At 43.1% G+C, this 25933-nt stretch overlaps 2 protein-coding genes across 2 annotated transcripts in view; both read right to left on the bottom strand.

The window, feature by feature from the left end:
* Positions 1-9297, bottom strand: part of LOC141156629 (uncharacterized) — a 225604-nt gene extending 216307 nt beyond the window's left edge. Inside the window, exon 1 of the mRNA XM_073642828.1 lies at positions 8940-9297. The gene's annotated coding sequence lies outside the window, so the exon portion shown is untranslated. The remainder of the gene's footprint in view (positions 1-8939) is intronic.
* Positions 9298-12726: 3429 nt separating this feature from the next.
* On the bottom strand, positions 12727-25881 carry RWDD4 (RWD domain containing 4). The gene is made up of 6 exons (XM_073642817.1): positions 25710-25881; positions 23427-23507; positions 22894-23003; positions 22669-22819; positions 14355-14472; positions 12727-12857 (listed from the first exon to the last, which is right to left on the bottom strand). Exons 1-6 carry the CDS (start codon positions 25731-25733, stop codon positions 12772-12774), a joined length of 570 nt encoding a protein of 189 aa, XP_073498918.1. The 5' UTR covers positions 25734-25881; the 3' UTR covers positions 12727-12771.
* Between the last annotated feature and the right edge of the window lie 52 nt (positions 25882-25933).

Here is a 25933-nt window from a genome sequence, read left to right as displayed (position 1 = left end):
ATATAAATCTGGTATCTCTGTAATTGCACCGACCTGAAGAATAAAGTAATCTCATCACTTATACCACACGAGGAAAGGCGTAAAAAATAAATAAAACCAATTCTTCACCTGCTACAGATTTTTTTATTATGTCTCCCAAAGATCGCAGTAAGGCTCTGCTCACATTTATCCTGCGCTCTGCGCTGAGCACTTACACCACAGTTTCCGTGTAAATCTCTGAAATACGTGATTCAGACGGAACCCGTGATGGAAGATTCCCTGTAATGAGGCAGATATAGGCCACTGTGGATGCCATCTGGCCTGTGATCCCATGGGGTCAGGTTTTTTAGGCGTGCATAAAAGTGCTCCCCAAATGCGACATGGCGTCCGCTACTCAAACTAATTTTACATTCAAAAAGTCAAATGGCGCTCCTTCCCTTCCGTATCCTGCAGTGCACCCAAATAGTGGTTTTCCCCCACATATGGGGTATCGGCATACTCAGGAGAAATTGCACAGCAAATTTCATGGTGCAATTTATCCTATTACCCTTATGATAATGCAAAATTAGGGGATGAAAAACATTTTTGGGGGGAAAAATGTGAAAATTTTATTTTTACAGCTCAATATTATAAACTTCTGTGAAGCACCTTGGGGTTCAAGGTGCTCACCACACATCTAGATAAGTTCCCTAAGGGGTCTAGTTTCCAAAATGGTGTCACTTGTGGGGGGTTTCACTGTTTAGGCACATCAGGAGCTCTCCAAATGCAACATGGCGTCTGCTAATTATTCAAACAAATTTTACATTCAAAAAGCCTAATGGCGCTCCTTCCCTTCCGAACCCTGCAGTGCGCCAAACAGTGGTTTTCCCTCACATATGGGGTATTAGAACGCTCATGAGAAATTGCACTACAAATTGTATATTCCATTATTTTCCTGTTACCCTTATGAAAATAAAAAAATTGGGTCTAAAGTAACATTTTTGTGAAAAAAGTTAAATGTTCATTGTTTTCTTCCACATTCCAAAAATTCCTGTGAAACACCTGAAGGGTTAATAAAGTTCTTGAATGTGGTTTTGAGCACCTTGAGGGGTGCAGTTTTTAGAATGGTGTCACTTTTGGGTATTTTCTGTCATAAAGGCCCCTCAAAGTCACTTCAAATAAGAGGTGGTCCCTAAAAAAATGTTTTTGTAAATTTTGTTGGAAAAATGAGAAATCGCTGGTCAACTTTTAACTCTTATAGCTTCCTAACAAAAAAAAATTTGGGTGCTGATGTAAAGTAGACATGTGGGAAATGTTATTTATTAACTATTTTGTGTGACATATCTCTCTGATTTAAGGGCATGAAAATTCAAAGTTTGAAAATTGCTAAATTTTCACCAAATTTAAGATTTTCTCACAAATAAACGCAAGTGATATCGAAGAAATTTTACCACTATCATGAAGTACAATATGTCACGAAAAAACATTCTCAGAATCAGGGGAATCCATTGTAGCATTCCAGAGTAATTACTTCATAAAGTGACAGTGGTCAGAATTGAAAAAATTGGCCTGGTCACGAAGGCAAAAACAGGCTCTGGCGCAAAGTGGTTAAATAATATTGTAGCTACAATTACTGTAAGTCAGACCTGAGCAAACTACGGCCCACTGGTCACATCCGGCCCTTTGTCTGTTCCTATCTGACCCACGGAACAGGACAGCAGAGGGGCTGGTAGCAGTGGCTCACGACTCGCATGCCACAGCCCCCCTCTCCACCTTCATGCGATGTCTCAATTTCTCCAGTATCTTTCCTCGGGATGCAGATACTGGTGAATGTAATGGTGGAGGAGGGAGCCATTAGCTACGTCTTCCACCATTCTGCCTGTGTGACTGAGTGTGGTGACACAGTAAGTGCAATGACATCATTAGTGCAGGCCTGCTGTGGAGCCTCAGTGTGCAGAGCAAATACAGGAGCCAAGCAGCACACTGGGGATCGGGGGTGAGGTGACTAGTCTGTGGGCTTTTTTTGGCATTCACTTCAACGGCGAATACGTGTAGCCACTATTACTCTGGAGACTGTGGGGGACATCATAATTTTTTGTGGGGTTGCGGGGGCGATCATGCTGTAGGGGTCATTATTCTCTGTTAAGGGGCTGTGAGAGATTATACTGTTGGGATGCTCATTTATTGTTGGAGGACATCATACTCTTTGGGGAACTGTTGGAGCCATCATATTGTGTTGGGGAGCTGTGGGAGAAATTATATTGTGTTTGTGGGGGGGTGTTAGGGATCACACTGCGGGCATTCATACTTGCTGTGGGCCATCATTCTGTCTGGTATCATGCTCTCTGGAGGGCTGTGGGAGCACATACTAAATGCGGGGCTATTGAGGCCATCATACTGCATGTGGGCGGGTGAGGTGTCTAGTATACTGTGTGGGGAGCAGTCGGACCATCATACTATATGTGTGGGCTGTGGGGACATTATACTGTTTTGGGGGAAGCTGTTGATTATAGTACAAGGGCTGCTGTGCACTTTTTTCAGGAGTGTACGTCTGGAGGTGGACACTCAGACGCAGTAGCCTACGTCTGAGTGTCCACCTCCTGTAGGCGTATAGTCCCTAAAAAGTGCACGGCAGAGCGAACGATCGCTCTGCCATCACCATTGCGGTCTATGGCCCCTGTCAGCACATATGTCCAGGCCCCGTTTTGCGTGGGATTTTGCTGTGGCAGTAATGTCACACATCACCACTGCAGCCAATCACAGAGGTCAGTGGCTTGTGTCATTTACATCAGCAGAACTGCCAATCTCAGTGATTGGCTTCATTGGTGATGTGTGCTGTAATCAAGTCACGGCTGAAGACAAAAATGCAGATACTGAAGCAGCAGTGGGAGGCTGTATTGTAATATGTAGAATGAGTTTTTTTTTGGTTTTGTGTAATAATTTGGGGGCCACATTTTTTTTGAAAGCAGAAAACCCCTTTAAATTGCATAAGAGTGATTTTTACTTTTTTTTTTTAGTTTCCTGCTGGTTGTCTACGTTACCAGACACTTTTACAGTCTATTGGAGGTTTCCTAGGCGAGCACTTTTCTGGAGCTGGCTGTGTGCTCCTCCAGTGCTGGAGATGCAAAGTTGCCTCTTCTTGACCATTAACCCTGCTGTTCTGTTTGTATTAACTATACTTGTACTGTTCGGGTCTATATGAATTATGGAATCACTCAATTCTGAGGAAAAAATTATGGAATCATGAAAAACACACAAAAGAACACGCCAATACATCATAAGTATTTTGTTGAACCACCTCTGGCTTTAATAACAGCTTGCAGTCTCTGAGGCATGGACTTAATGAGTGACAAACAGTTTTCATCAATCTGGCTCCAACTTTCTCTGATTGCTGTTGCCAGATCAGCTTTGCAGGTTGGAGCCTTGTCATGGACCATTTTCTTCAACTTCCACCAAAGATTTTCAATTGGATTGAGATCCGGACTATTTGCAGGCCATGATATTGACCTTATGTGTCTTCTTTCAAGGAATGTTTTCACAGTTTTTGCTCTATGGCAGGAAGCATTATCATCTTGAAAAATGATGTCATCATCCCCAAACATCCTTTCAATTGATGGGATAAGTAAACTGTTCAAAATATCAACGTAAACCAAACAAAAGTTCCAGCATCATCACCTTGCCCAATGCAGATTCGCGATTCATCACTGAATATGACTTTCATCCAGTCATCCACAGTCCACGATTGCTTTTCCTTAGCCCATTGTAACCTTGTTTTTTCTGTTTAGGTGTTAATGATGGCTTTTGTTTAGCTTTTCTATATGTAAATCCCATTTCCTTTAGGCGGTTTCTTACAGTTCGGTCACAGACATTGACTCCAGTTTCCTCCCATTCGTTCCTCATTTGTTTTGTTGTGCATTTCTGTTTTGGAGACATATTGCTTTAAGCTTCCAGTGTTGACGCTTTGATGTCTTCCTTGGTCTACCAGTAGGTTTGGCTTTAACAACCTTCCCATGTTGTTTATATTTGGTCCAGACTTTAGACACAGCTGACTGTGACCAACCAACATCTTTTGCAACATTGCGTGATGATTTACCTTCTTTTAAGAGTTTGATAATCCTCTCCTTTGTTTCAATTGACATATCTCCTGTTGGAGCCATGATTCATGGCAGTCCACTTGGTGCAACAGCTCTCCAAGGTGTGATCACTCCTTTTTAGATGTAGACTAACGAGCAGATCTAATTTGATGGAGGTGTTAGTTTTGGAAATGAAAATTTACAGGGTGATTCCATAATTTTTTTTCCTCAGAATTGAGTGATTCCATAATTTTTTTTCCCCTCTGCTTGGTCTGAAAAAAATTACCCTTACTGAATACCACATATTTTTTTTTATTATTTCTTTTAGTGCTTCTTAAAGCCATAAAGTTGCCATTTGAAATGACTTTAGTTTTGTACCATGTCTGTGATCTGCTTTTTTTCAACAACATTAAACAACTGAATGAACATCCTCCGACCCCGGTGATTTCATAATTTTTGCCAGGGGTTGTACATAGCTATTAGATGATGTAGTGTATCAACTGCCCCTTTGGTGGAATTATAATCTAAAATCAACTGCAGCTTGTTATCTTGACTACTTACTGCATTGTCATGGTGCATCGTGCTCATCAGAATGACCTGTTTATTTTTGCGAATGTAAGAAACTACTGTTGTATCTCCAGTAAAGTAAAATGTTGAATGATGAGCATCTCTTTCACCAAAAATAAAATGCTGGGCACTGCAAGAAAAAGCAAGCCTGAACTGCCGCAATGTAAGTCTTCGTTTTAGCAACAGCTGCCCCAGTTGGTGCGATGTAAAAAAAAGTTGTCATGTGTCACATTTTGTCCTTCGTCCATACGTCAAATCTGAGATGACTCGCATACCTTGATTCTTTTCAGGTGTTTCTTCAGACTTTTTTCCTGTATATACCAGAGCGTATGAACTGCTGCCATCACATATCTTGATGCCGTACTTTGCTGGCTTACTCGGTGTATAGTGTGTGAACGGGCACCTACCCCAAAATGACCCAAGTTGTTCATCCACAATGACATTTTCACCAGGATTGTATAATTTTGGAAAAATCTCTATCCATTTATCCCAAACTTCTCCAATAGCGGCTAGTTAGAGAATTTTCTTGTTAGCAGAGGACAATTTTCCTGCCTGGGCAGATGGCTGCAAGTTCCAAATTACATTTTTGCTTTTTGACTGAATTGCGTGCATCGGACTAGTTGTCTGGGTATTGAGCCTCATCAGATTCAACTTCAGAAACAGAATTCTCATAATCACTTTCCCCGCCACTTATGTGGTCCTTATCTTCAGACACTTTCCCCAGTTGGATATTTTCTTCAGAATCTGAGGCATTGGCAAGCTTTTACAAATTCAACTTCACTCAATGGACGTCTTCGCCACATTTTTTATCCAACTTTCCAAATAATGGACACTCGCCACTTTCACAGGATAAGATCAGTGTTGTGGAATAAAATAACATTATAAAAATATATAATAGCAAAACCTATCCATAAACAAACTCACCTAACCACGAGTTGCAGATCCTCATAATAAATAATTAAATAATCTGCAGCTTCACAAACTTTTTTATAGACCCGAACAGTACATCAACGTTAAAGAGAGCTCGTTTCGGACAGCAGCTCAGCCATACTGCTTATCCAAACTGTCAATCATCAGGATTCCACCAACCCCACCCCGGCAAGCACAAAGCCAGAAGAGGCTGGGCAGCAGAGCGGTACTGAAGACAGAAGATGAGAAAACTTCTTTAAATAAATAAAAAAATAAGAACTTCTTCCTTTCATAATTGTCCAGAACACTAAATAAATAAATCGCATTTGTCCACTCATGCACTGAACAATTTCCTGTCAATATTGTTTGACATTGATCTGATTCTATTGTCCGGTGGACATTCCTTTTCGATGTAACTATTGTGTTTGCAAGTTTAAAACATGTTTTGACAAAGATTTCAATGCAATCATTACTTATCAAAATGAAATTAGTGACTTACGTAACTGATCCTTACTCTGTAGTTAATTTAACTCCTAGGAGCTTCAACTCTTAACCAGAAAACAGCACAACCAATAATCAGTGAAATTAAACCCTGTAATCTGGAGTGTGGTGTACCCAAAAAGAAAAGAAAGGCATGTGCCCATTTCCACCTTCAGGGGATGATTTTGAACATGTTTATGAAGCCAAGATCATCTCCAGTTTCGCTCTCATTTGTTGTACAGCTATGTAACATTAGTAAAGACCATACAAATTAGATAGAAAACGGCTGAACAACTATTGACTGAACAAACGAGTACTGAACAATCGTTCCTCCGACAAATCCATACACAACTTAGCCCATATTGACCATAACAGTTGTTCAAACTGGCCATACATGTTTAATGATGCCAGGCGAAATACAAAGAGGCTTTCTGGGACTATACTTTAACCAGTTAAGGGCCAGGCCATTTTGCCCAGTTCCTGACCAGACACATTTTCAGTTCATCGCTTTTAACGGCTCTAAAAATGTTCTCGTTTGGATTTCCAAATAGTTTTTGCCCTTTTTTTAGGGTTTTCACAGTCATAATTATTATGTCACTCTCATACACCTATTGTTTTTTTGCTCATTTTGGGGGACAAAGGAAAGAAAAATAGGAAATACACACGGTATCTATTTTTCATATTCTTTGATAAATTTCGCCCTGCAAATGATAATATTGATTGAAATCGTTTCTTCATCAACTAACCTGTAATGTCAATGGGCACCTTTAGGTTCCTAGGCTTATCAGCTAATGGAGATATAATGGACCAATGTCACTAGGTCTTAAATCAATAGCGATTGACAAACCTCTATTACTGTAAATGTTCCAACCTAAAACAAACAGAACACAACATCCTAAAGGAATGTGCACCAAGCTTTGACTTCAGCAGTCCAAGGGGTCAGCTAAACAAGTGTTTAATGCAAAGAACATGCCGAATAGATTAAGTACCTGTCACCGAGCATCTAAGGAGAGGACTAACCACACAGCCTTTAATTTGAGCTCATTTACAGAGCAGATTAACTTGTCACCCTGAGGAGCACATCATAAAATGAAGGGTTAGTATCACTGAAGACACCAGTCCCTTCGCCCACCTGCCATTGCCATTTTCTTGCTTTTGTTTTTAATCCCCATCTACTAAAATTAATTTTCTATTGACATACAACAGTTGAATGAGGATTTTTTTTTTTTTTAGAAATAAGACCAATGCAGTGATTAGCCGATAAGTGATTGTTTAAATAACAATTAGAATAACACAATAGTTTCACCCACAAAACTGCAAAAGGCATTACTACTGGCTGAACAGTTTTAGGGGTGAAATGGCTGTACCCCTGAAAATTCAAGTGATTGTTTTACAATTATATACAAACATGGCAGACAGATGGACCTTCATCAGGTCCCTGCATGCCATGATTACCCTTTGGCATCATGTTGGGGAAAATGGGAGCAATGGAGTGACAGAGGGAGCTCCCTTGTCTAACACCTTCCACGCCATATCACCGACAGCAGCACATGGAAGGTTAAAAGGGATTATCCACCACTGCAATATAAATATATATATATATATATATATATATATATATATATATATATATATATATATATATATTTTAAATCAAGCATGTTCTTAAGAAACAAAAATTATAATCATACATAACATGTTGGTTGTCATAGTTATCACATGATTTGGATAAGAACCTCTCTGGTACCACTGATGTTAAATTGCTTTAGTAAGACAGCATTAAAATAAGCAAATTTGCAACTGACTTGATTTTTTTCTAGGAGCTTTCATTCTCCTGCTGTGATAGTTTTATCTTACATAGTGTACAGCTTGTTACCAAAAAAAAACGTTTTGTCATCAAATCCTGGGAGTATGAATTGCAGTTACATATCAGGAAAGGAGTTAATTCTTAGTCAGCTTTCTCCAGCCCATTGACTTCTATAGAGCACTTAGCAGCTTGCCTTCCTTCCCTCCCTCATAGCTCCTGACCAGTCTTGCAAAATCATAATCTCGGTCCCTTGCACCAGCAGTTGTCACAGCAGTTCCCCTAATCACAGCTCTCATTTTCCTGAGCCATATGCTTGTTCAAATTTACTATTACATCTATATGCAGATATAGTGATAACAATGTACACTTGAGAATAATGAAAGTAGCAGAAGGAAACTGAATAAAACGGTCAATAAAGGATGCGTGCCAGACTTCCATACTAGAAACCAGGAAGTAAGCAGACTGCAGGGCTGTGAACTGCTCAAGAAACAACTCGAGAATACGCCTTTAAGTAATATTGTGATCTGAATATTGAGAGGTTCACAGATGTCAATTCTGCTCAATACAATTTTATATCAATACTAGCAGCCAGAGTTCCGAAAAAAATATGTTTCGGAAGCTAGAAAAGTGTGTTCTACATAATAAAAACTAACTCAAATTACCCATGTCTATTTACCTTCAGCCTTTTTACACAAAAAACAACAAAGTTGTCATCTTATCCCCCAGTGCAGTCCTTCCCTTACCCTCTGGTCTTGCAAGGGTTAATGCAATGATTTTGGCAAGTTCTGCACCTTCTTCTGCTCACTTCATTGAGGGCAGAATATGTAGTTTTGGTCGCAGATTTTTTTTAGGGTTTTTTGGGGGCAAAGATAAAATATATTCACATGAAATCCTAATTCCCAGCAGAGGATGAAGGTGGTGGAGTCTTGCAGACGTGGCCGGTGGGGCAGGTAGTGACACCTGGGGAAGGCAGAGGCGACCCCGGGGGCGGCAAGTCCACAGCAACAACTGGTGCCTGCTGCGACTCTCCCTGTCCCCGGGGGTGCCGACACAGGGCGCTGCGGCACAGGGGCGCCGGCCATCTGCTGACCACCCACCCAGCCCTCCAGGTTGCAGCAGACCCCGGGCAGAGGAGCCGCACGCACCTCCAGCATCCATGTGGCCACAATCTTCCTCATGTAGGGCAGGAGCTCCTTCTGCACACACTTGAAGTAGCTGCTGGAGGGGCATCCGGTCTCCTCCGGCTTCAGCATGGTCCGCAGCACCCGCTCAGTCAGGAGGTTCTGGTCAACATGGTCCTGCGGATCGTGTCCATCTCACAGCACAGTAGCTCCATGCCTGTCCTGACCCGCCGCCGCAGAGTGTGACTGAGCTCCTTCCTGCAGGAGCCTCTGCCCCGGATCACAGAGAAGAGGGAATGAGAGAAAGAGAAAGGAGCAGTGGCCTGGCCGAGCTTAAACATGGCCCAGATCCTCTTCCTCCTCCTCAACAACAATAATGAAGCCAGGGGAGGGTGAGAGACAGATGATAGACCGGAGGCGAGTCCGAGAAAAACAAGCAGCTGCAATACTTCAGACATATCGCATGGAAATCTCTTTGTATGCAGCCCCTCTGGCCTATTGAAGTATTGCAGCTCATGCTTTTCTCGGACTCACCTCAACATTAAGCTCTTTATGTAGTAAGATGCCTTGAAAAAGGTTGTTTGCTTTTACTAGATCCCCTAATGTGAAGCTCATTAAACACCAAATCACAAGGAAGCCTGAATGCTGATTCTTACTACATCACCATACACTGCGCATCTGAAACCATGCATTTCATTGCCCAGTGCTCCAAAGTGAGACCCATGCGCTCTGCTTATTAGAGGGCCGCTCGATCAATACAGCATATGACACAGAGCTGTCTGAACCAGACAATCCTTTTCATTATGGGCAAAAACCAATCCTGAATTCTATAATAATTCCATAATCCAGCGCTAGGCTTATGCTATATTTCTCTTTCGTAGCCCTTATGTATCGATTCTAGTCTATGGGTCTGCTCACATGTCCATGCTTTTTTGCAGACAGTTTTTAAGTCTCGTCAAGGATCAAAATCACTCATAAGAGCCAATGGGTCCGTGATAAACCACATTCAGCACACATTGCCATCTGCGTGCAGTGGTTTATTTTTTCTCTATACAAGAAAATCACTGATGACACACTAACCAAACAGTGATGAAAATCTGATCCAAAAACACTCATGAAAATTGGTCTGTTTTTTTTTTTTTTCACATTCGAGAAAAATCACGATGTCCTAAGGGCTGCGTAAAGTAGTGACAAAGGCCCTGATTTTAGCGCTGCACCACTGTCAGACAGTGATGAAATCCCCAGCTCTGCTGCTATTCCTAAGCTGCGGGACTCCACACCTATTTGGCGTTGACTGACAGCTTCCTGCCTTTACCATGCATAGGACAATAGTAGTCTATGAGTGACAGATGTGCAGGGGAGCCATGAATATCAGGGATTCAGCAGGGCACACACATACTGGAGAGGACTACAACACGGCAGAAAATAACTAGGGATTTGATGAAAACACAAGCAGATGAACTTGGTGACAGATTCCTCTTAGTAGGACTACCTATTCCACATCTTTCATTAATCTCTCACACATCATTCAGTTTATCTTCAAAAACTCCTAAAATGAGCAAATAGACTTGTCTGAATAAAATACAAGAACACAGCACATCTTTATTAAACAGGAAGCCTACAAAAGGGGCTTCTCTTATAAAATGTGACTCTTATAATAAATTACCAAAGTAATATAAGAAAAAAAAAAACTGTGGAGATGACGACCTGCAGTCACGTAGCATGTTATTAAAAAGACTCTTCATGACGTCTAGTCATCCTCAGTGGAGCCAGTTTTAGACAGCTGGAATATAAAATACAGAACTAGTTAGGAAATCTTACATAAAAAGGGCAAAAACCAGCATAGAAAAGCTGAGCAGGAAATATCCTACACAGGTTTGAATAAAAAAAAAAAAAAAAAGTTCCCCTGCAGAATACTAATCTTTTCTAGGGATGCCGTCTAGTCTCAATTTTAAAACCCTAGTAGTTTTACCTAGAAATGTATTATGTGGAAGACTTGTGCCATGTACCCCTCACAGGCAAATTGTCTCTTCAGAGAGGAAGAGCACTAGAACTCTAGTGCTACCTATAGGAAGTAGCAATCCTAAAAGTCAATATCGACCCTTTAACGAGCCTTGTCACATGACTTGGGATAATAGCCAGAACCTACAGTAAGGTTAATTTTCTTGTGAAGCCCCCTTCAGACTGTTTGGGACATCAGAAATAATGATTTTCCAGAAGAGAATATGTGAGTGCTACCATCAATTCTGTGCCTGCCATCAGGAAAGCATCCTGACATTATTCATGTGTGGGGTCTTTTCATATAAGGGATTTGTCTATATCGTTCTCCGCCCCCCTACATTTATCCTCCTTCCCAATCTTTTCCATGGTTTAATCTTCCCTTCTTTATCCTTGGATTATATAGGCAATCCCCCTTTTACCTTTTCCATCCAATTTCATTTCCTTTTTCGTTTTATTCTTTTACATTTCCCCTTTCTCATCTGCCTCACAACATTTCCCTCATTCCTTTCTTTTTTTGGTTCTTGTTTCTTTATTCTACTCAAAATGTTATTATTAGTATGTATATTGCACTACATCTTTTGCTTAATTTTATATTGGTCTCCCCATATATGTAAAAATTTTCCCCTAAGAAAAATTATTTAACCCCTTTCCAACATGTGCCGTACATGTCGGGTCTCTCCCTCTGGTGCGGGCTTCGGCGCTGAGCCAGCACCTTTCTGGGGACATGACAGCTGATCTGATCAGCTGTCATGTGCCCCTAACAGCCACCGGTGGAATCGCCCGTGTCACATGACCACGGGTCGCCGATGGGTTGGCATGACAGCCCGGGGTCTGCAGGAGACCCCTGCGGCTGCCATTGTCGGGAGGCTATGACGGCCGCCCAGCGGTCGGTGCTCATAGCCAGTGAGCATTTCTGCTACACACAGTTGATCAGACAATCGCAGCTTCTAGACTCCCATAGAGACTATTGAAGTATGTGTAAAGTAAAAAAAAAAAAAAAGTTTTTAAAAATATATATATAAAAATTTTAAATCACCCCCTTTTCTCCCCATTCAAAATAAAACAATATAAAATCACATATACATATATTTGGTATCGCTGCGTTCAGAATCGCCCGATCTATCAATATATAAAAATAATTAATCTGATCGGTAAACGGCGTAACGAGAAAAAAATCTAATTGCCAGAATTACGTTTTTTTGGTTGCCGCAACATTGCAATAAAATGCAATAACGGGCGATCAAAACATTATATCTACCCCAAATGGTATCATTAAAAAGGCCAGCTCGGCGCGCATAAAATAAGCCCTCTCGAAAAATGGAGACTCTACGGGTCTCGGAAATGGTGACTTTTTTTTTTTGGGGGGGGGGGGTGATATTTTTTTTTTTTTATCACTTAAATAAACATGAATCTATACATGTTTGGTATCTACGAACTCGTAATGACCTGGGGAATCATAATGGCAGGTCAGTTTTAGCATTCAATGAACGTGGAAAAAAAAAAAAACCCTCAAACAAGAAGTGAAAGACTCTCGGCTGGCTACAAAAAGAGTTTACAAGCTGTGATGCTTTCAAAAGGAGGTGCTACTAGGTACTAACCATGCAGGGTGCCCAAATATTTGCATAGGCCCATTTTCCTTTTAACTTTAAGCCTTTTAGAGATAATTTTATCTTCAACTTGCATATACTTCTCACTCTAAGGTGCACATATAGCCCTCAACGTTACATAATAATTTTAATGAACTTGATACTTACATGCTGGAAAAATGTACAACACCACAGATCCCGCCGTGTCATTACCAGCAAAGATAAAGAAAGGAGAAAAACAATAAAATAAGAACTAAGAATATATTTTACTATTTCCCAAACATTACAAAAAGGTCAAGATGTACCTTAATTACATCAACCCAATTCCATCCACGTGGTAGCTCCCCCTTGTGGTCTAAAAGGTGTAAGAGGAAAGAATTATTTGTGCGTTTCTTATTAGCTCTGCGAAGATATTTCAGTATTCATAACAGCTCAATAACTTTGTAACCATGCATATGGACAGATGTATTTAGCTGCAGAAGTGTTCACAAGAAAGTTGCTTCCTAAGAATAAAAAACTTACAGGATGGTAAATCATTTAATGTAAAACAGTCAAGGTGCTTAAAAATCTGAATAAAAACAAATGACTTAGTGGAATGGCTTTTCACCCCTTACAGTGTTTTATTGTGGCTGTAAAGCTGGTATAAAGAATTTGGTCTCCTATCATTTAACTCATTAGATGCATTAGTCAATAGTGGCCATGACATCTAAAAATGTTTGGTAGAGGGAAAGGGACCCTTCTGTCGGCCCTTCACAGGGGCTATAGCCACAGAGAGCTAACAAAGAACTGCTGGTCCACCACATGCACCTCAGTCTTCCTGGCACTTTAGCACTAGTCACATACACATGGAAATATTATGTATAACACAGAGGCATAGAAGCGATCACAGGTTGAAGTCCTCCAACAGGATAAAAATAAGACTAAAAAATAAGTTGTCTTCCATACAAAACAACATATTTTGCTTGAAGAATGCAGATACCTAGAAGTGTTGTTTTTTTTTTTTTGTAAAATATGTTTTTAATGCACAAAAGGACTAAAATGTACTAGACAAGGAGCAAATCAATTCGCGCATCTCAGTCTATCGGCCACGACAGTGGTATGTGGCCACCACTGGAAAGGATTCGGAGCACTCTTACCAGATGGCATCCACAGCTCTTGATTAGCCGCCCTAGCGCAATGCATATGACATATGCATCACGCCGAAAACTATGCCGTCGCGCCAGTCCGGTGAATCAAAAGTAGGGCCACGGATGCCATTAGCTAAGGGGGGGGTCGATCAATTGGGACGTGCGAATCAACTCCATAATGAATTTATTTGGTAGTATGACATTCCTACTAACACTCTGAATAAAGTTACTTGTCATTTTAACAAAAGTTTAAAAAAATAAATAAATAATAAAAAAAAAAAAATAGGTGAAATAGTTATTCCTTTCAATTCTACCCCAGAAAAAGTTACCGAATAAGTTGCCATTTAATCGTGACATTGAATAATACAACTCATCTTTCAAAAATAAGCCCTCAAAGATGAATCGGCTGAAAAAAAAAATAGCTTGGTCCTAAAAGGTACAAAACAAATGCAGTATAAAAGGGCTAAACAGCTGACAGAAGTACATGCTCCTCTATGCCTAACATGCATATCATCTTCCCTCACACTGTCAGACCAGTAGAGGGGAAGCCCTAGTCGTACCATCATGTCATGACCCAGTGTCCAGGCCAGTTTTCAGGATAACCCTAGTTGTGAAGGTCATATACACTGTTTTGATGAGAAGGTATAAAAACCCCTAAATTAATTGTCTGTCACACTGTAGCACTCAGAGGTCATGTGTTCATGTACATCTACGTTACAACTTACCTGTTTTATCTGCCAGTTTCCTCTTTTGGGCTTTTGTCAATTGTTCTTTTTTGTCTTTTTTCTTACTAGATTGAGTTGTGTTTGTTGATTCTAGTGTGCAGTCATTTCCAATTAATGTCTAGAACAGAAAAATACAAAACAAAAAGCACATACAAATATATTTGTAAGAAAAATCGAGCAAAACACCAACAGAAAAAAAAAAAAATTGAAATCACATTGGCCATAATAAATTCAATGATGCAAGGATGATACCTTTCCAGATACTAAAGCCCTTTTAGAAAAACTTATTTTTCATATAGAATGTGCCTTACATCAAAGTTAAAGCAATCTCCCATGATTTAAAAAAAGGGTTGCAAAAACGTCTCTATATTAAGAATAGAAGTAGTGTGAGATGATCTGTTAATGATTCTTAAAAGGATCCACACAATAAAAGGACGTTTTCTGATTTGGAAGTGAGGCTGCGTGCCCACGTTGCGGATTACAAGCGTTTTAATGCAGATTTTCCGCAGCGTAAACGCTTGTTAATCCGCACCCCATGGTCCCCAATGAGAATCCACAAGTTCTATGCCCATGCTGCGGATTTTTCCGCAGCGCTTATGCTGCGTTCAAAAATCCGCAGCATGTTCATTAATTTTGCGTTTCCGCATGCGGAATTGCCTTATACAATGCATGAAAAAACGCAAGGCAATTCCGCATGTCGAAAACGCGTGAAAAACGCGTGCGGAATTCCGCATGCGTTTTTCTGGGAGAGGACATGCGGAAATGAAGCAGAAATTTTCTGCTTCATTTCCGCAACGTGGGCACATAGCCTGACAGTCAGTCTTTTTGTTCCACATTGTAGTGGACAAGCGGGAGTGCCCACATTATAGAGTACATGCTGCAATTCTCTTATGCTCAGGGATAGCCTAAGTAAGGATACATTTAATACATTCCCGAAAAGGCTACTTTCTGGACTTTTTTTTGCATTTTTGTTTTCACCTCTTCTTCCGAGAGACATACAGGTGCATCTCACTAAATTAGAATATCATCAAAAAGTTAATTTATTTCCGTTCTTCAATATAAAAAGTGAAACTCATATATTATATAGAGTCATTACAAACAGAGTGATCTATTTCAAGTCTTTATTTCTGTTAATGTTGATGATTATGGCTTACAGCCAATGAAAACACAAAAGTCATTATCTCAGTAAATTAGAATAATTAACAAAAAACACCTGCAAAGGCTTCCTAAGCATTTAAAAGGGTCCCTTAGTCTGTTTCAGTAGGCTCAACAATCATGGGGAAGACTGCTGACTTGACAGATGTCCAGAAGGCAGTCATTGACACACTCCACAAGGTCCCAGAGTTCCAATTTTCATTTAGAAATCAAGGTCCCAGAGTCTGAAGGAAGAGAGGAGAGGCCACAATCCAAGCTGCTTGAGGTCTAGTGTGAAGTTTCCACAATCAGTGATGGTTTGGGGAGCCATATCATCTGCTGGTGTAGGTCCACTGTGTTTTATCAAGATCAAAGTCAGCTCAGCCGTCTACCAGGAAATTTTAGAGCACTTCATGCTTCCCTTTTTGGAGATGGAAATTTCATTCTCCAGCAGGACTTGGCACCTGTCCACACTGCCAAAAGTACCAAATACCTGGTTTAAAAACAACAGTATCACTGTGCTTGATTGGCCAGCAAACTCGCCTGACCTTAACCCCATAGAGAATCTATGGGGTATTGTCAACAGGAAGATGAGAGACACCAGACCCAACAATGCAGATGAGCTGAAGGCTGCTATCAAAGCAACCTGGGCTTCCATAACACCTCAGCAGAGCCACAGGCTGATCGCCTCCATGCCACGCAGCATTGATGCAGTTAATGATGCAAAAGGAGCCCCGACCAAGTATTGAGGGCATTTACTGAACATACATTTCAGTAGGACAACATTTCAGATTTTAAAAACATTTTTCAAGCTGTTGTTATGAAGTATTCTAATTTACTGAGATAATGACTTTTGTGTTTTGCTGTCAGCCATAATCATCAACATTAAGAAAAATAAACACTTGAAGTATATCACTGTTTGTAGTGACTCTATATAAATATATGAGTTTCACTTTTTGTATTGAAGAACTGAAATAAATTAACTTTTTGATGATATTCTAATTTAGTGAGATGTACCTGTAAGTTTATTATTGTCATATGAGGGCTTGTGTTTTTGAATGACATCATTCATTTTATCATGTGGTATACCGGAATTCCACAATTCCTTTCTGAGTTGTTTATTTACCGTATTCACTACGCAGTAAAAATTACTTGGCAATCTGATTCTCCGGGTCGGTATGATTATGGTGATACCAAACATACATAGTTTTTTTGTTTGTTTTTTTTGGTATTTAAGTGTCAAAAAAGAAATTCGGAAATTTGTAAAAAAAAAAAAAAGTTTTGCTTGTGTTGCCATTTTAAGAGATACGTAATTTTTTCAATTTTTGATTGATGGGGTTGTGTTGTGAGGGCTTGCAGTATAAGGCAAAAATCAAGGTTTCCTATGAAGACCAGCCACGCGCTCACAGGAGAACCATCATGACAGCATGCCCTGCTTGCTGTTCATTTTATAGATTTTTTAATCATTTATTAATCATTGCCCTGAGCCATCTGCCCTCCGCAAGATGTATTTTTTATTCTTAATATTCAATACATGGAGTCTGAATAGCTGGTGTTCCAGAAATGGACTGAAGCAGATGGTTGAAGAGTATTGCTATTGAAAGTCAGCTAAAATGAGGAGTGGCAGCTGCCTATGACCAATTGTAAGTTGATTTCCATAATTATTTTTATTAATTTTTTATTACACTGATCCGTTGGTGTATCAGAAGTTCCAGAGTTTCATAGAATGTTCAAAGATGTTGGAAAACACCAAGGTTACTTACCGGTAGCCGGTTTTTCCTGAGCCCATGACAGCACACCTTGAGAGAGGATACGCCCCACCAAGGACAGGAAACCGTCTGAAATAAAAGGGCGGCACCTCTCCCTCGCTTCAGTTGTTTACAGAGAATTGAGAGGACCTCCCTAAACAGGTTAGGCATATAACCAACACCACAATATACATATACACACCAACCAAAACAGTGCACACCAGGGTGTGAGAAACATAGAAAAAATAGGGGGGGGGGGGGGGGGACTACGGATGCTGTTATGGGCTCAGGAAAAACCGGCTACCGGTAAGTAACAAGTAACCTTGGTGTTTTCCCCTCCCCATGACAGCACACCTTGAGAGAATTTTGGAGAATTTATGAGCACCCTAGGGAGGGACCACCGCCTGAAGTACCCTTCTCCCAAAGGTGAGATCAGAAGAGGACAGATCCAACCGATAGTGCTTAAAGAAGGTGGATGGTGCAGACCAAGTAGCAGCCCTACATATCTGCTCGATTGAGACGCCTGCTCTCTCTGCCCAGGAGGTTGCGACGGCTCTGGTGGAATAAGCCCTCACATTGTCTGGGGCTGGAACCCCTGTGGACGTATAGGCTAAGCAAATGGCCTCCCTGAGCCACCTAGAGATGGTACCCTTGGACACCCCGTGACCTTTCCTACACCCCTGAAAGGCCAGGAACAAAATAGTCTTTCCTCCACAGACTAGTCATGTGAATGTACTGTAGCAGGGACCTCCTAACATCTAGGCTATGGAACCTGACTTCCCCTGGGTTCTTGGGATTGCTGCAGAACGAGGGTAGCACAATCTCCTGACTAAGGTGAAATCTAGATACCACCTTGGGAAGGTATGCTGGATCTGGCCGCAAGGTGACCCTATCCTCAAAGATTTGTGTGTAAGGAGGATTAACCGAGAGGGCCTGCAGATCACCCACCCTACGGGCTGACGTTAAGGCCACTAGGAGGATGGTCTTAAGGGTGAGAATTTTTGGAGAGACCTTGTGTAGGGGTTCGAACGGTTCACTGGTAAGAGCGTTCAAGACTAAATTCAGGTCCCAAGGAGGAACACCCATGGACCTAACCGGTCCTGCTCTGGCACAGGACTTGATAAACCTCGAGATCCACCTATTCCCAGCCAGATTACAATTGTAGAGTGCTCCCAAAGCTGAAACCTGAACCTTAAGGGTCCCTGTAGCTAGACCCAGGTCCCGCCCCTTTTGCAGAAATTCCAGGATCCCTCTGATCGGAGGTTTGCTCGATAGCGGGATATCTATAAACTCTAGGAATTTACCCCAAACCCTGCTATAAATCTTAGTTGTAATTGGTTTTCTGCTCCCCAATAAAGTAGAAACTAAGCCTGGTGAAAACCCCTTGCTACTCAATAGTGACCTCTCAAATTCAATGCCGAAAGGCCTGGGCATGGAATACTGGTCCCTGCATGAGAAGGTCCGGCCTCTCTGGTAGAATCCAGAGATCTGACACCGACATTAGCCGAAGCAGAGAGAACCAAGGCCTCTTGGGCCAAAAAGGGGCTATCAAAATCACCCTGGCGCCTTCCTCCCGGATCTTCCTCACCACTACTGGAATCATCACTAATGGCGGAAAGGCATAGGCCTTCCTGAACCCCCAAGGAATCTGGAGGGCATCTACGGCATGGGGATTTTCTGCCGGATTTAGGGAGCAAAATCTCTGCACCTTCCTGTTTGCCCTTGTGGTGAACAGGTCTATGTTTGGCTGCCCCCATAACTGGACAATCTGATGGAAGACCTCCGGGTTTAACCCCCACTCCCCCTTTCTTAGGGTATGGTGGCTTAGAAAATCTGCTTTCACGTTTTCTACCCCCTTTATGTGAAGGGCGCTGAGGGATGGGAGGTTTCGCTCTGCTAGACGAAGGATCCTGTCTGCCACCACCATCAGAGGGCGTGACCTTGTCCCTCCCTGGTGATTCACATAGGCTACTGCTGTCCGGTTGTCGGACCTGACCTGGACATGGTGACTTTGGATGTGAGGGAGGAAGCCCCTGAGGGATATTTCTACTGCCCAAAGCTCCTTTATGTTTGAGGATGCTCCCCTCTCGTGGTAAGCCCAGTGACCCTGTATTGAGAGTTCTGCCAGATGACCCCCCCCATCCGGAACTGCTTGCGTCGGTCGTAATTACCCGATCTACAGGTCTAGACCACTGAATGCCTGCAGTCAGATTTCCCCTGACTGTCCACCACGAAAGGGAATCTACTACTTCTGGGGAGAGAGCCTGCCTTCTAAATGCCCGTTGCAGGACCTCTGTGCTGACAGGACCTTCCACTGAAGCCGCCTCATATGCCCCTGGGCCCACATTACTGCTGGGAGACAGGCCATCATAGAACCCAGGAGCGACATTGCCTCTCTCAGAGACATCTCTGGAGCTTGAATGGCCTTCGAGACTAATGCAATCAACCTGCAGATTTTGTCCTCTGGGAGGAAGCAGGTTTGGTGAAGAGAGTCTAGGATTAGACCCAGAAAGGTCTGAGTCCTGGAGGGGGTTAGTCTTGATTTTTGGAAATTCACTAACCACCCCAGCTGATGCAACACTTCCGTGACCACAAGGAGCTGACTGGAGCAGTGGGCTTCTGTTTTCCCTATTATCAAGAAGTCGTCTAAATATGGCACAATCACTACATTCTTGATCCGTAGGAAGGCTGTCACTTCTGCTATTAATTTCGTAAATATTCTCGGGGCAATGGAGGGGCCAAAGGGTAGGGCAGCAAACTGAAAATGCCTCAGCTTCCCCTGAATAAACAGGGCTACCCTCAGATACTTCTGATACTCCGGATAGATTGGGAAGTGATAATATGCGTCCTTCAAGTCTATTACAGCCATAAAGCAGTTGCGATGTAAGGGCTTCACTGCCGAGCTTACTGACTCCATCTTGAAAGTCTGGTTTTCTACTACTTGGTTCAGACTCCTGAGGTTGATGATAGTCCTTAAGGACCCGTTTGTTTTTTTTATCATGAATTGTGGGGAATAGAACCCCTTCCCTCTCTGTGGTGCTGGTACTTCGAGAAGCACCTGCTTTCCTACTAACTCTAACACTTCTGTTTCCAGGGCTAACTGTTCTTCCTGGACCTTTCGTAGGGGGGTAACCACAAAGGTCCGCCAGGGGTCTGGCTGAACCGGATCTTCAGGCCCCCACTGATAATTTTCAGAATCCAGGGGTTTGTTGTTATCGCGTCCCCAGCTGGAAGAAAGTGGGAAAGCCTTCCACCCACTTCCAGCCTGGCGTCATTAGGAGGATCTCTTTGAACTCGAGGATGGTCCTCCAAACATGTAGCACGATTCCTTTTTGGACTTGGCTTCCCATCTCCCGGAGGACGACCCCGATTAAATTTTCTCCTCCGAAAACTAAATCTTCTTGGTTCCCCCGAAAATCCCGGGAACCCTTTGGTTTTATCGCCTGCTTTTTCCAACAGGTCTTCTAACTTTTGGCCAAACAGGAGTCTACCGTCACACGGGAGGGAGCACAGCTTCTGTTTCGAAGGTAGGTCGCCTGGGCAACCTTTGAGCCACAAGGCCTGCCTGGCTGCATTGGATAGTCCCGCTGCCCTAGCTGACAGTCTGACCGAGTCTGCTGAAGAGTCGGCCAGGAAGGCTGATGCTGTTTGTATTAGAGGTAGATCCGCAAGTATTGCCTGTCTGGAGACCTTTTTATTTTTAAGCTGGTCTTCCAGCTGGTGGAGCCACACCATCAAGGACCTCGCCACACAGGTGCTAGCCACCGCCGGTTTTAGGCCTCCTGCCGCCGCCTCCCACGTGTGGCGCAGGAAGGAGTCAGCTCTTTTATCCAGGGCATCTTTTAGGACGCCAGAGTCCTCCAAGGGCAGGGAAGATCTTTTCGATTACCTTGCCACAGTCCGGTCCACCTTGGGGATCTTATCTCAAGGTTCCGCATCCTTCTCTTCGAAGGGGTACCTTCTTTTAGAGAAGGAGGGTAAAGCCCCTGATCTCTCTGGTCTCCTCCACTCCCGGTCAATGAGGCCCTGAATCTTACTGTTAACCAGAAATGAGCGTCTCTTCTTCTCTCCCAAGCCTGCAAACATGATGTCCTCCTGGGATTTAGATGCTCTCTCTTCCTCCAGACCCATGGTTGATCTTACTGCCCTAACCAGTCTGTCTGTATTCTCAATGGGGAAGCAGGGTCTACCGCCCCCCGATGAGGAAGAGGACGATGAATCCCACTGCTCCTCGGACTGGGAGGAATCAGAGACGGAGGAAACCTCTCTAAGGGGTCTTTTCTTCCCTCTAAGGAACCCTTTCAGGGACCCCTGAACTTCTGAATGTACTATGGACTTTAAATTTGCAGCAAAATCCCGGGAATTCTCAGCTATGGTTTTGGTCACACAGCCCTGGCAAAGTGGTTTCTGCCACTCTACTGAGAGAGAAGCTTGGCAAAGGGCACACATTCTATGCTTTTGCTTGGCACTACACTTCTTAGGCTCCTAAAAAAGGAAGCACATAAGAGACTTCCCATTACTAACCAGTGACATTCACGAAGCTCACTCACCCCTGGAGGTCACAAACGGGTACCGGATTCGGAGGCTGCCGTGGAACTGATGATTCCATTCTGGATGGTCCTGAGGCACTTGAAGCCTTACTCCTGCGGCTGCCACTACGATTACTCGAGCGGCTGTCTGTATGAAATGCATCCCTCTGCTTTTTCTGTTGCTGGGGGGGGGGGGGGGGGTAAGCTGCTGCTCCTGGCTATCCGGGTCAGCCATGTTTCAGAAGCGCACCACGCTTCCAGGACAGCTCCCCCCCCTTAAAAATAGGGCCATCCAGCCTCCTCCGGTCTGTGGGCCCTCCCCCTTCCTCAGGCCGGAGCTCCGTCGAAAAAAAACCGGCCTGGAACGCTCCGATGGGCGCCGCCATCTTGGATCGGCGCCGCCTCCTGACGTCACCCAGCGCGCCGCTCCCAGCGTGCCCTGCGCCATGACGTCAGGCGCGTCACACCCGGAAGAGTTCCACACTTCAGGGGGAGGACGGCGCCGCGGTCTCCGGGAGGACAGAGCCTGCCTCACCGCGTGCGCCTCGCTCGGCACAGAGACCCCAGGGGAAGCTGCGGACGGCGCTTCTGGGATACTGAACCCGATGCACAGGCCAGTGCCCGCTCTTCCACACCGGAACAGCCCCAGGTAAATCTTCTTTCTTCCCGACAGGTTCCCCATCAAGGACAGGAAACCAACTGAAGCGAGGGAGAGGTGCCGCCCTTTTATTTCAGACGGTTTCCTGTCATTGGTGGGGCGGATCCTCTCTCTCAAGGTGTGCTGTCATGGGGGAGGGGTAAATAGATATACGTGTCAAGATGTCAGTAAGTAATCACCTACTCTGCAGGTCGCTTCATTTCCTTGTGTCACTTCCCAAATAAAAAAAAGACTATAATACTTACTACACTGTTACTGAAAGGTTGATGGCTCTCCATTAATTCTTCCTTATTGTCTTTGGCATATTCAAATAAGGTATAAGTCATTGATGTACCGAGATTTGCCTCCACCTGCTCTTGTAACTTATTTACGATGCATTGTTTCACAGCTGGAGAACTAAAGAAGATATAAAAATGGATGAAAAGAACAGAAATACCAGAACAATCTGAAATGTATAATACAGCACTTACATTTGATTATTAAAAAATGCATTCATAGATATATTGGGGGCACTTTCAGGGTAGGTTTCTGGCCATGATATTTCAACAAGAAAGGCTTTTTGGTCCCCGATGTCACCAACCTGTAAAACAGTAAAAGAGAAAGATTTATCAAATTTTGGTTCTCTATAATTCCTACTCTCTAGGTTGCAAAGGGTATCCCTGCTCCATTCACTTCTCCAATGGGAGGCGAGCGGGGCCTGTGACATAACGTCTACTGATACGTGCCGGGTCGCGTGCGTAATCGGCAGAGCTCATGCACTCAATCAGTGCATCTGTCCTACTCATTAGAATGAGATAAATGCACGATCCCTGCGGATCTTGTGCACGCCACCCAGCATGCTTTAGTAGACATCAGAGGCAGCGGTCCCACTGACCTCCGATTACAGCCAGAGTCTAGATCAAGATTTTCTTCTACAGCTTGAAAAAGAATTTGGGCTTTATTGGCAATGGTTTATATATCAAGCAATAATTAATGGATATAAAAATATGAAGAGCCATATTACCCGATACTGAAAAGCTGTAGGTCCGAGCTCCTTAAAACAATCATCTCCTTCATATATAGATCGGAGAGCTTCCAGCTCCATCTGAAATAGGACAAGAACATGAACGTTTAAAGAAGAAAAAAGAAAAAAGAAAAACCTATCAATATGCTCATATTTATTATTGGAAAATGGCTTTTACCACCTAAAGCATCTATGGCATATCAAAGCATGCACTGTTATTTCTTTATCTGACACGAAATTCAATGAAGAGCCACTGTACACGCTGTCATCCCTGTGCGGGGACAGGCCGACCTCATTCATGTCATTTTCAGGTCTATACATAACAGTTTGGTTCTTTTTCCTTTCATTGCATGTCCTACATGTTCTCTTAACCAAGCCTCAAACTGAGGGTACATGCACATGGCACTGTCACAGATGGTAGAACGATACATTCTGCTTGCCACAGTTTGATACCCTCTTAAAAGTACTGTCCTGTCACTTCTTTTCAGCAGCTCACCTCTCCTTTGCCTCCAGGCTTCCTGAGGAGCATTGCATTCCTGCTTGACTGACAGCTCATACCAGTGTCACTGTTACACCGCCGGCCTCAGCTGCCAATGTCACTATATAAGGCAGCTTCATATCAGCAGCACCCCCTCCTCCCCCAGCTAAACTGTAGCGGTGGCCGGTATCCTAGGTGATGAGCAGTAAACAATGCACAATAAAATTATAATTATGAGAGAAAATATGAAGAATTTTAATAAGAAGTAAAGTGATAGGTTGGTTGCTTTTACAAGCTCTTTCCATCTATACCCATCTTTTAACCCCTTAACGCAAACTGATGTACCTGTATGTCATTGTGGGGTGCCTGTGGTGGGGGCTCCGGAGCTGAGCTCTATGCACATACGGCTGAGGTTGGCTATATGACATAGCTGGTATATATGTCCAACAGCAGTGGCGGTAGATGAGCTCTGATCACTGCTGTTAACCATTAAAACACCACTGTCTATCTCTGATGGAGGTTTGTAAATGGAACATGTCCATGTGATCACGAGAACAGGCTCTCATTGGCGCCCCTAGGAAGTGATCGGGAGCACAAACGACTTACCATGGCAGCTGGGTGCCTGTCAAAGGCCTCTGTGGCTGCCATCCTGGTACTTAAGTGAAGCCCAGCCAGAGGCTGAGAAGACCTCCATTTTCACTGTATACTGCAATACTGTGGTATTGCAATACATAGTATAAGTGATTAATTAAATAAAAAAAATTCTATATAATATATATTTATTTTTACTAAAATTTGAATTGCCAAATTTGTCCCCCCCATTAACAGAAGGACAATAAAATAAACATATTTGGTATTGCAAAGAGAAAATCAAAATCACCGCTCCTTTATATAAATAAAAAAATGGAGTAAGAAGTGATTACAAGATCGTATGTACACCAAAATTGCTTCAAAAAAGAGTCAGTAAGAATAATAAATAATGTTATACAATATTAATAATAAATAATAATACAAATAAGCCCTCATACACTTTCATCAATGGAAAAATAAAAACATAACATCTCTCAGAAAGTGGCGGCACAAACCATAATTGTACTGATCTGCGGTCAGGTGATATTTACCGCACAATACAGTAATAACCCAAAAAACAATGGCGGAGTCACTCCCCCCCCCCCCCAATATTTCACCCCACTTTTTCCCACTTTCCGGTGAATCATATGATAAAATGAACAGTGTCATTCAAAACTACAACTTGTTCCACAAAAATAATCAAGCCTTCACATGACTGTCAATGGAAAAATAGAAGGTTGTGACTCTTGGAGGAAGGGATGGAAAAAGGGAAAGGGCAGAAATGAAAATTGGTTGAGGAGTCAAGGCGTTTGTTCACATATGCGTTAAAATGGTCCCTGTGTCGGGCCAGTGCGCTGGATCAGTGTTACAGGGCTCGTGTGTCACCGGTGCATGGACACACGGTCCACGACTGCCCCATAGACTATAATGGGTACGTGATCTATCTGTGAACTCACCATAGACCATATATGTGACCCCTGGATGTCTGAATGAGGCCTGAGGTCAGGAATACTTAGCCAGAAGAAGAGACTGTCCACTAGGACACCAGACAGGTGACAGGATAGACCCCTAGGGGGCGCATGTCTTGGATAAGCAGCTCTAGCTGGTGTCACTTCCACGTGCTCCTCTGCCACCTTTCCCCTCTGCCTTATGACCCAGTAATCAGTTACCCCTGGTAATACAGACCCCTCAGCATACAGCTGTACAGATAGGGAAGCACAGGCTCAGCCACTCACCTCCTGATCCTCGTTGGCAGCCATGCTGTCAGTCTGTTCACAGGCTGCGGCTCCCAGCAAAGAGGTGTCACATCAGCCCGCAACCAACCAGCTCAGCCAGGCTCCACCACTGGCTGCCACTGCTCCCCCGACACCCGCACTGCGCATGCGCCCGCCCCTTTACCTCATCAATGCGCGACCATTATTAGAGTGGTTGAACCGGACATTTTAGTAGAGGGAAATGT

Source organism: Phyllobates terribilis, unplaced genomic scaffold, assembly GCF_046119375.1.
Source record: "Phyllobates terribilis strain yellow unplaced genomic scaffold, ASM4611937v1 Scaffold_1__5_contigs__length_1240528914, whole genome shotgun sequence".
Taxonomy (NCBI): Eukaryota; Metazoa; Chordata; class Amphibia; order Anura; family Dendrobatidae; genus Phyllobates; species Phyllobates terribilis.
The sequence above is the reverse complement of the archived record's forward strand: the minus strand, read 5'-3'. Positions and strand labels throughout refer to the sequence as shown.

Bases quoted from the DNA above. Each gene is read 5' to 3' on its own strand.
- RWDD4 (XM_073642817.1), bottom strand. From the start codon at position 25,733: ATGGCTGCCAACGAGGATCAGGAG. The intron at 23,508-25,709 runs GTGAGTGGCTGA...GTCCTATTTCAG, and splicing joins CTGCCAACGAGGATCAGGAG to ATGGAGCTGGAAGCTCTCCG. The intron at 23,004-23,426 runs GTAATATGGCTC...ACTGTTTTACAG, and splicing joins CTACAGCTTTTCAGTATCGG to GTTGGTGACATCGGGGACCA.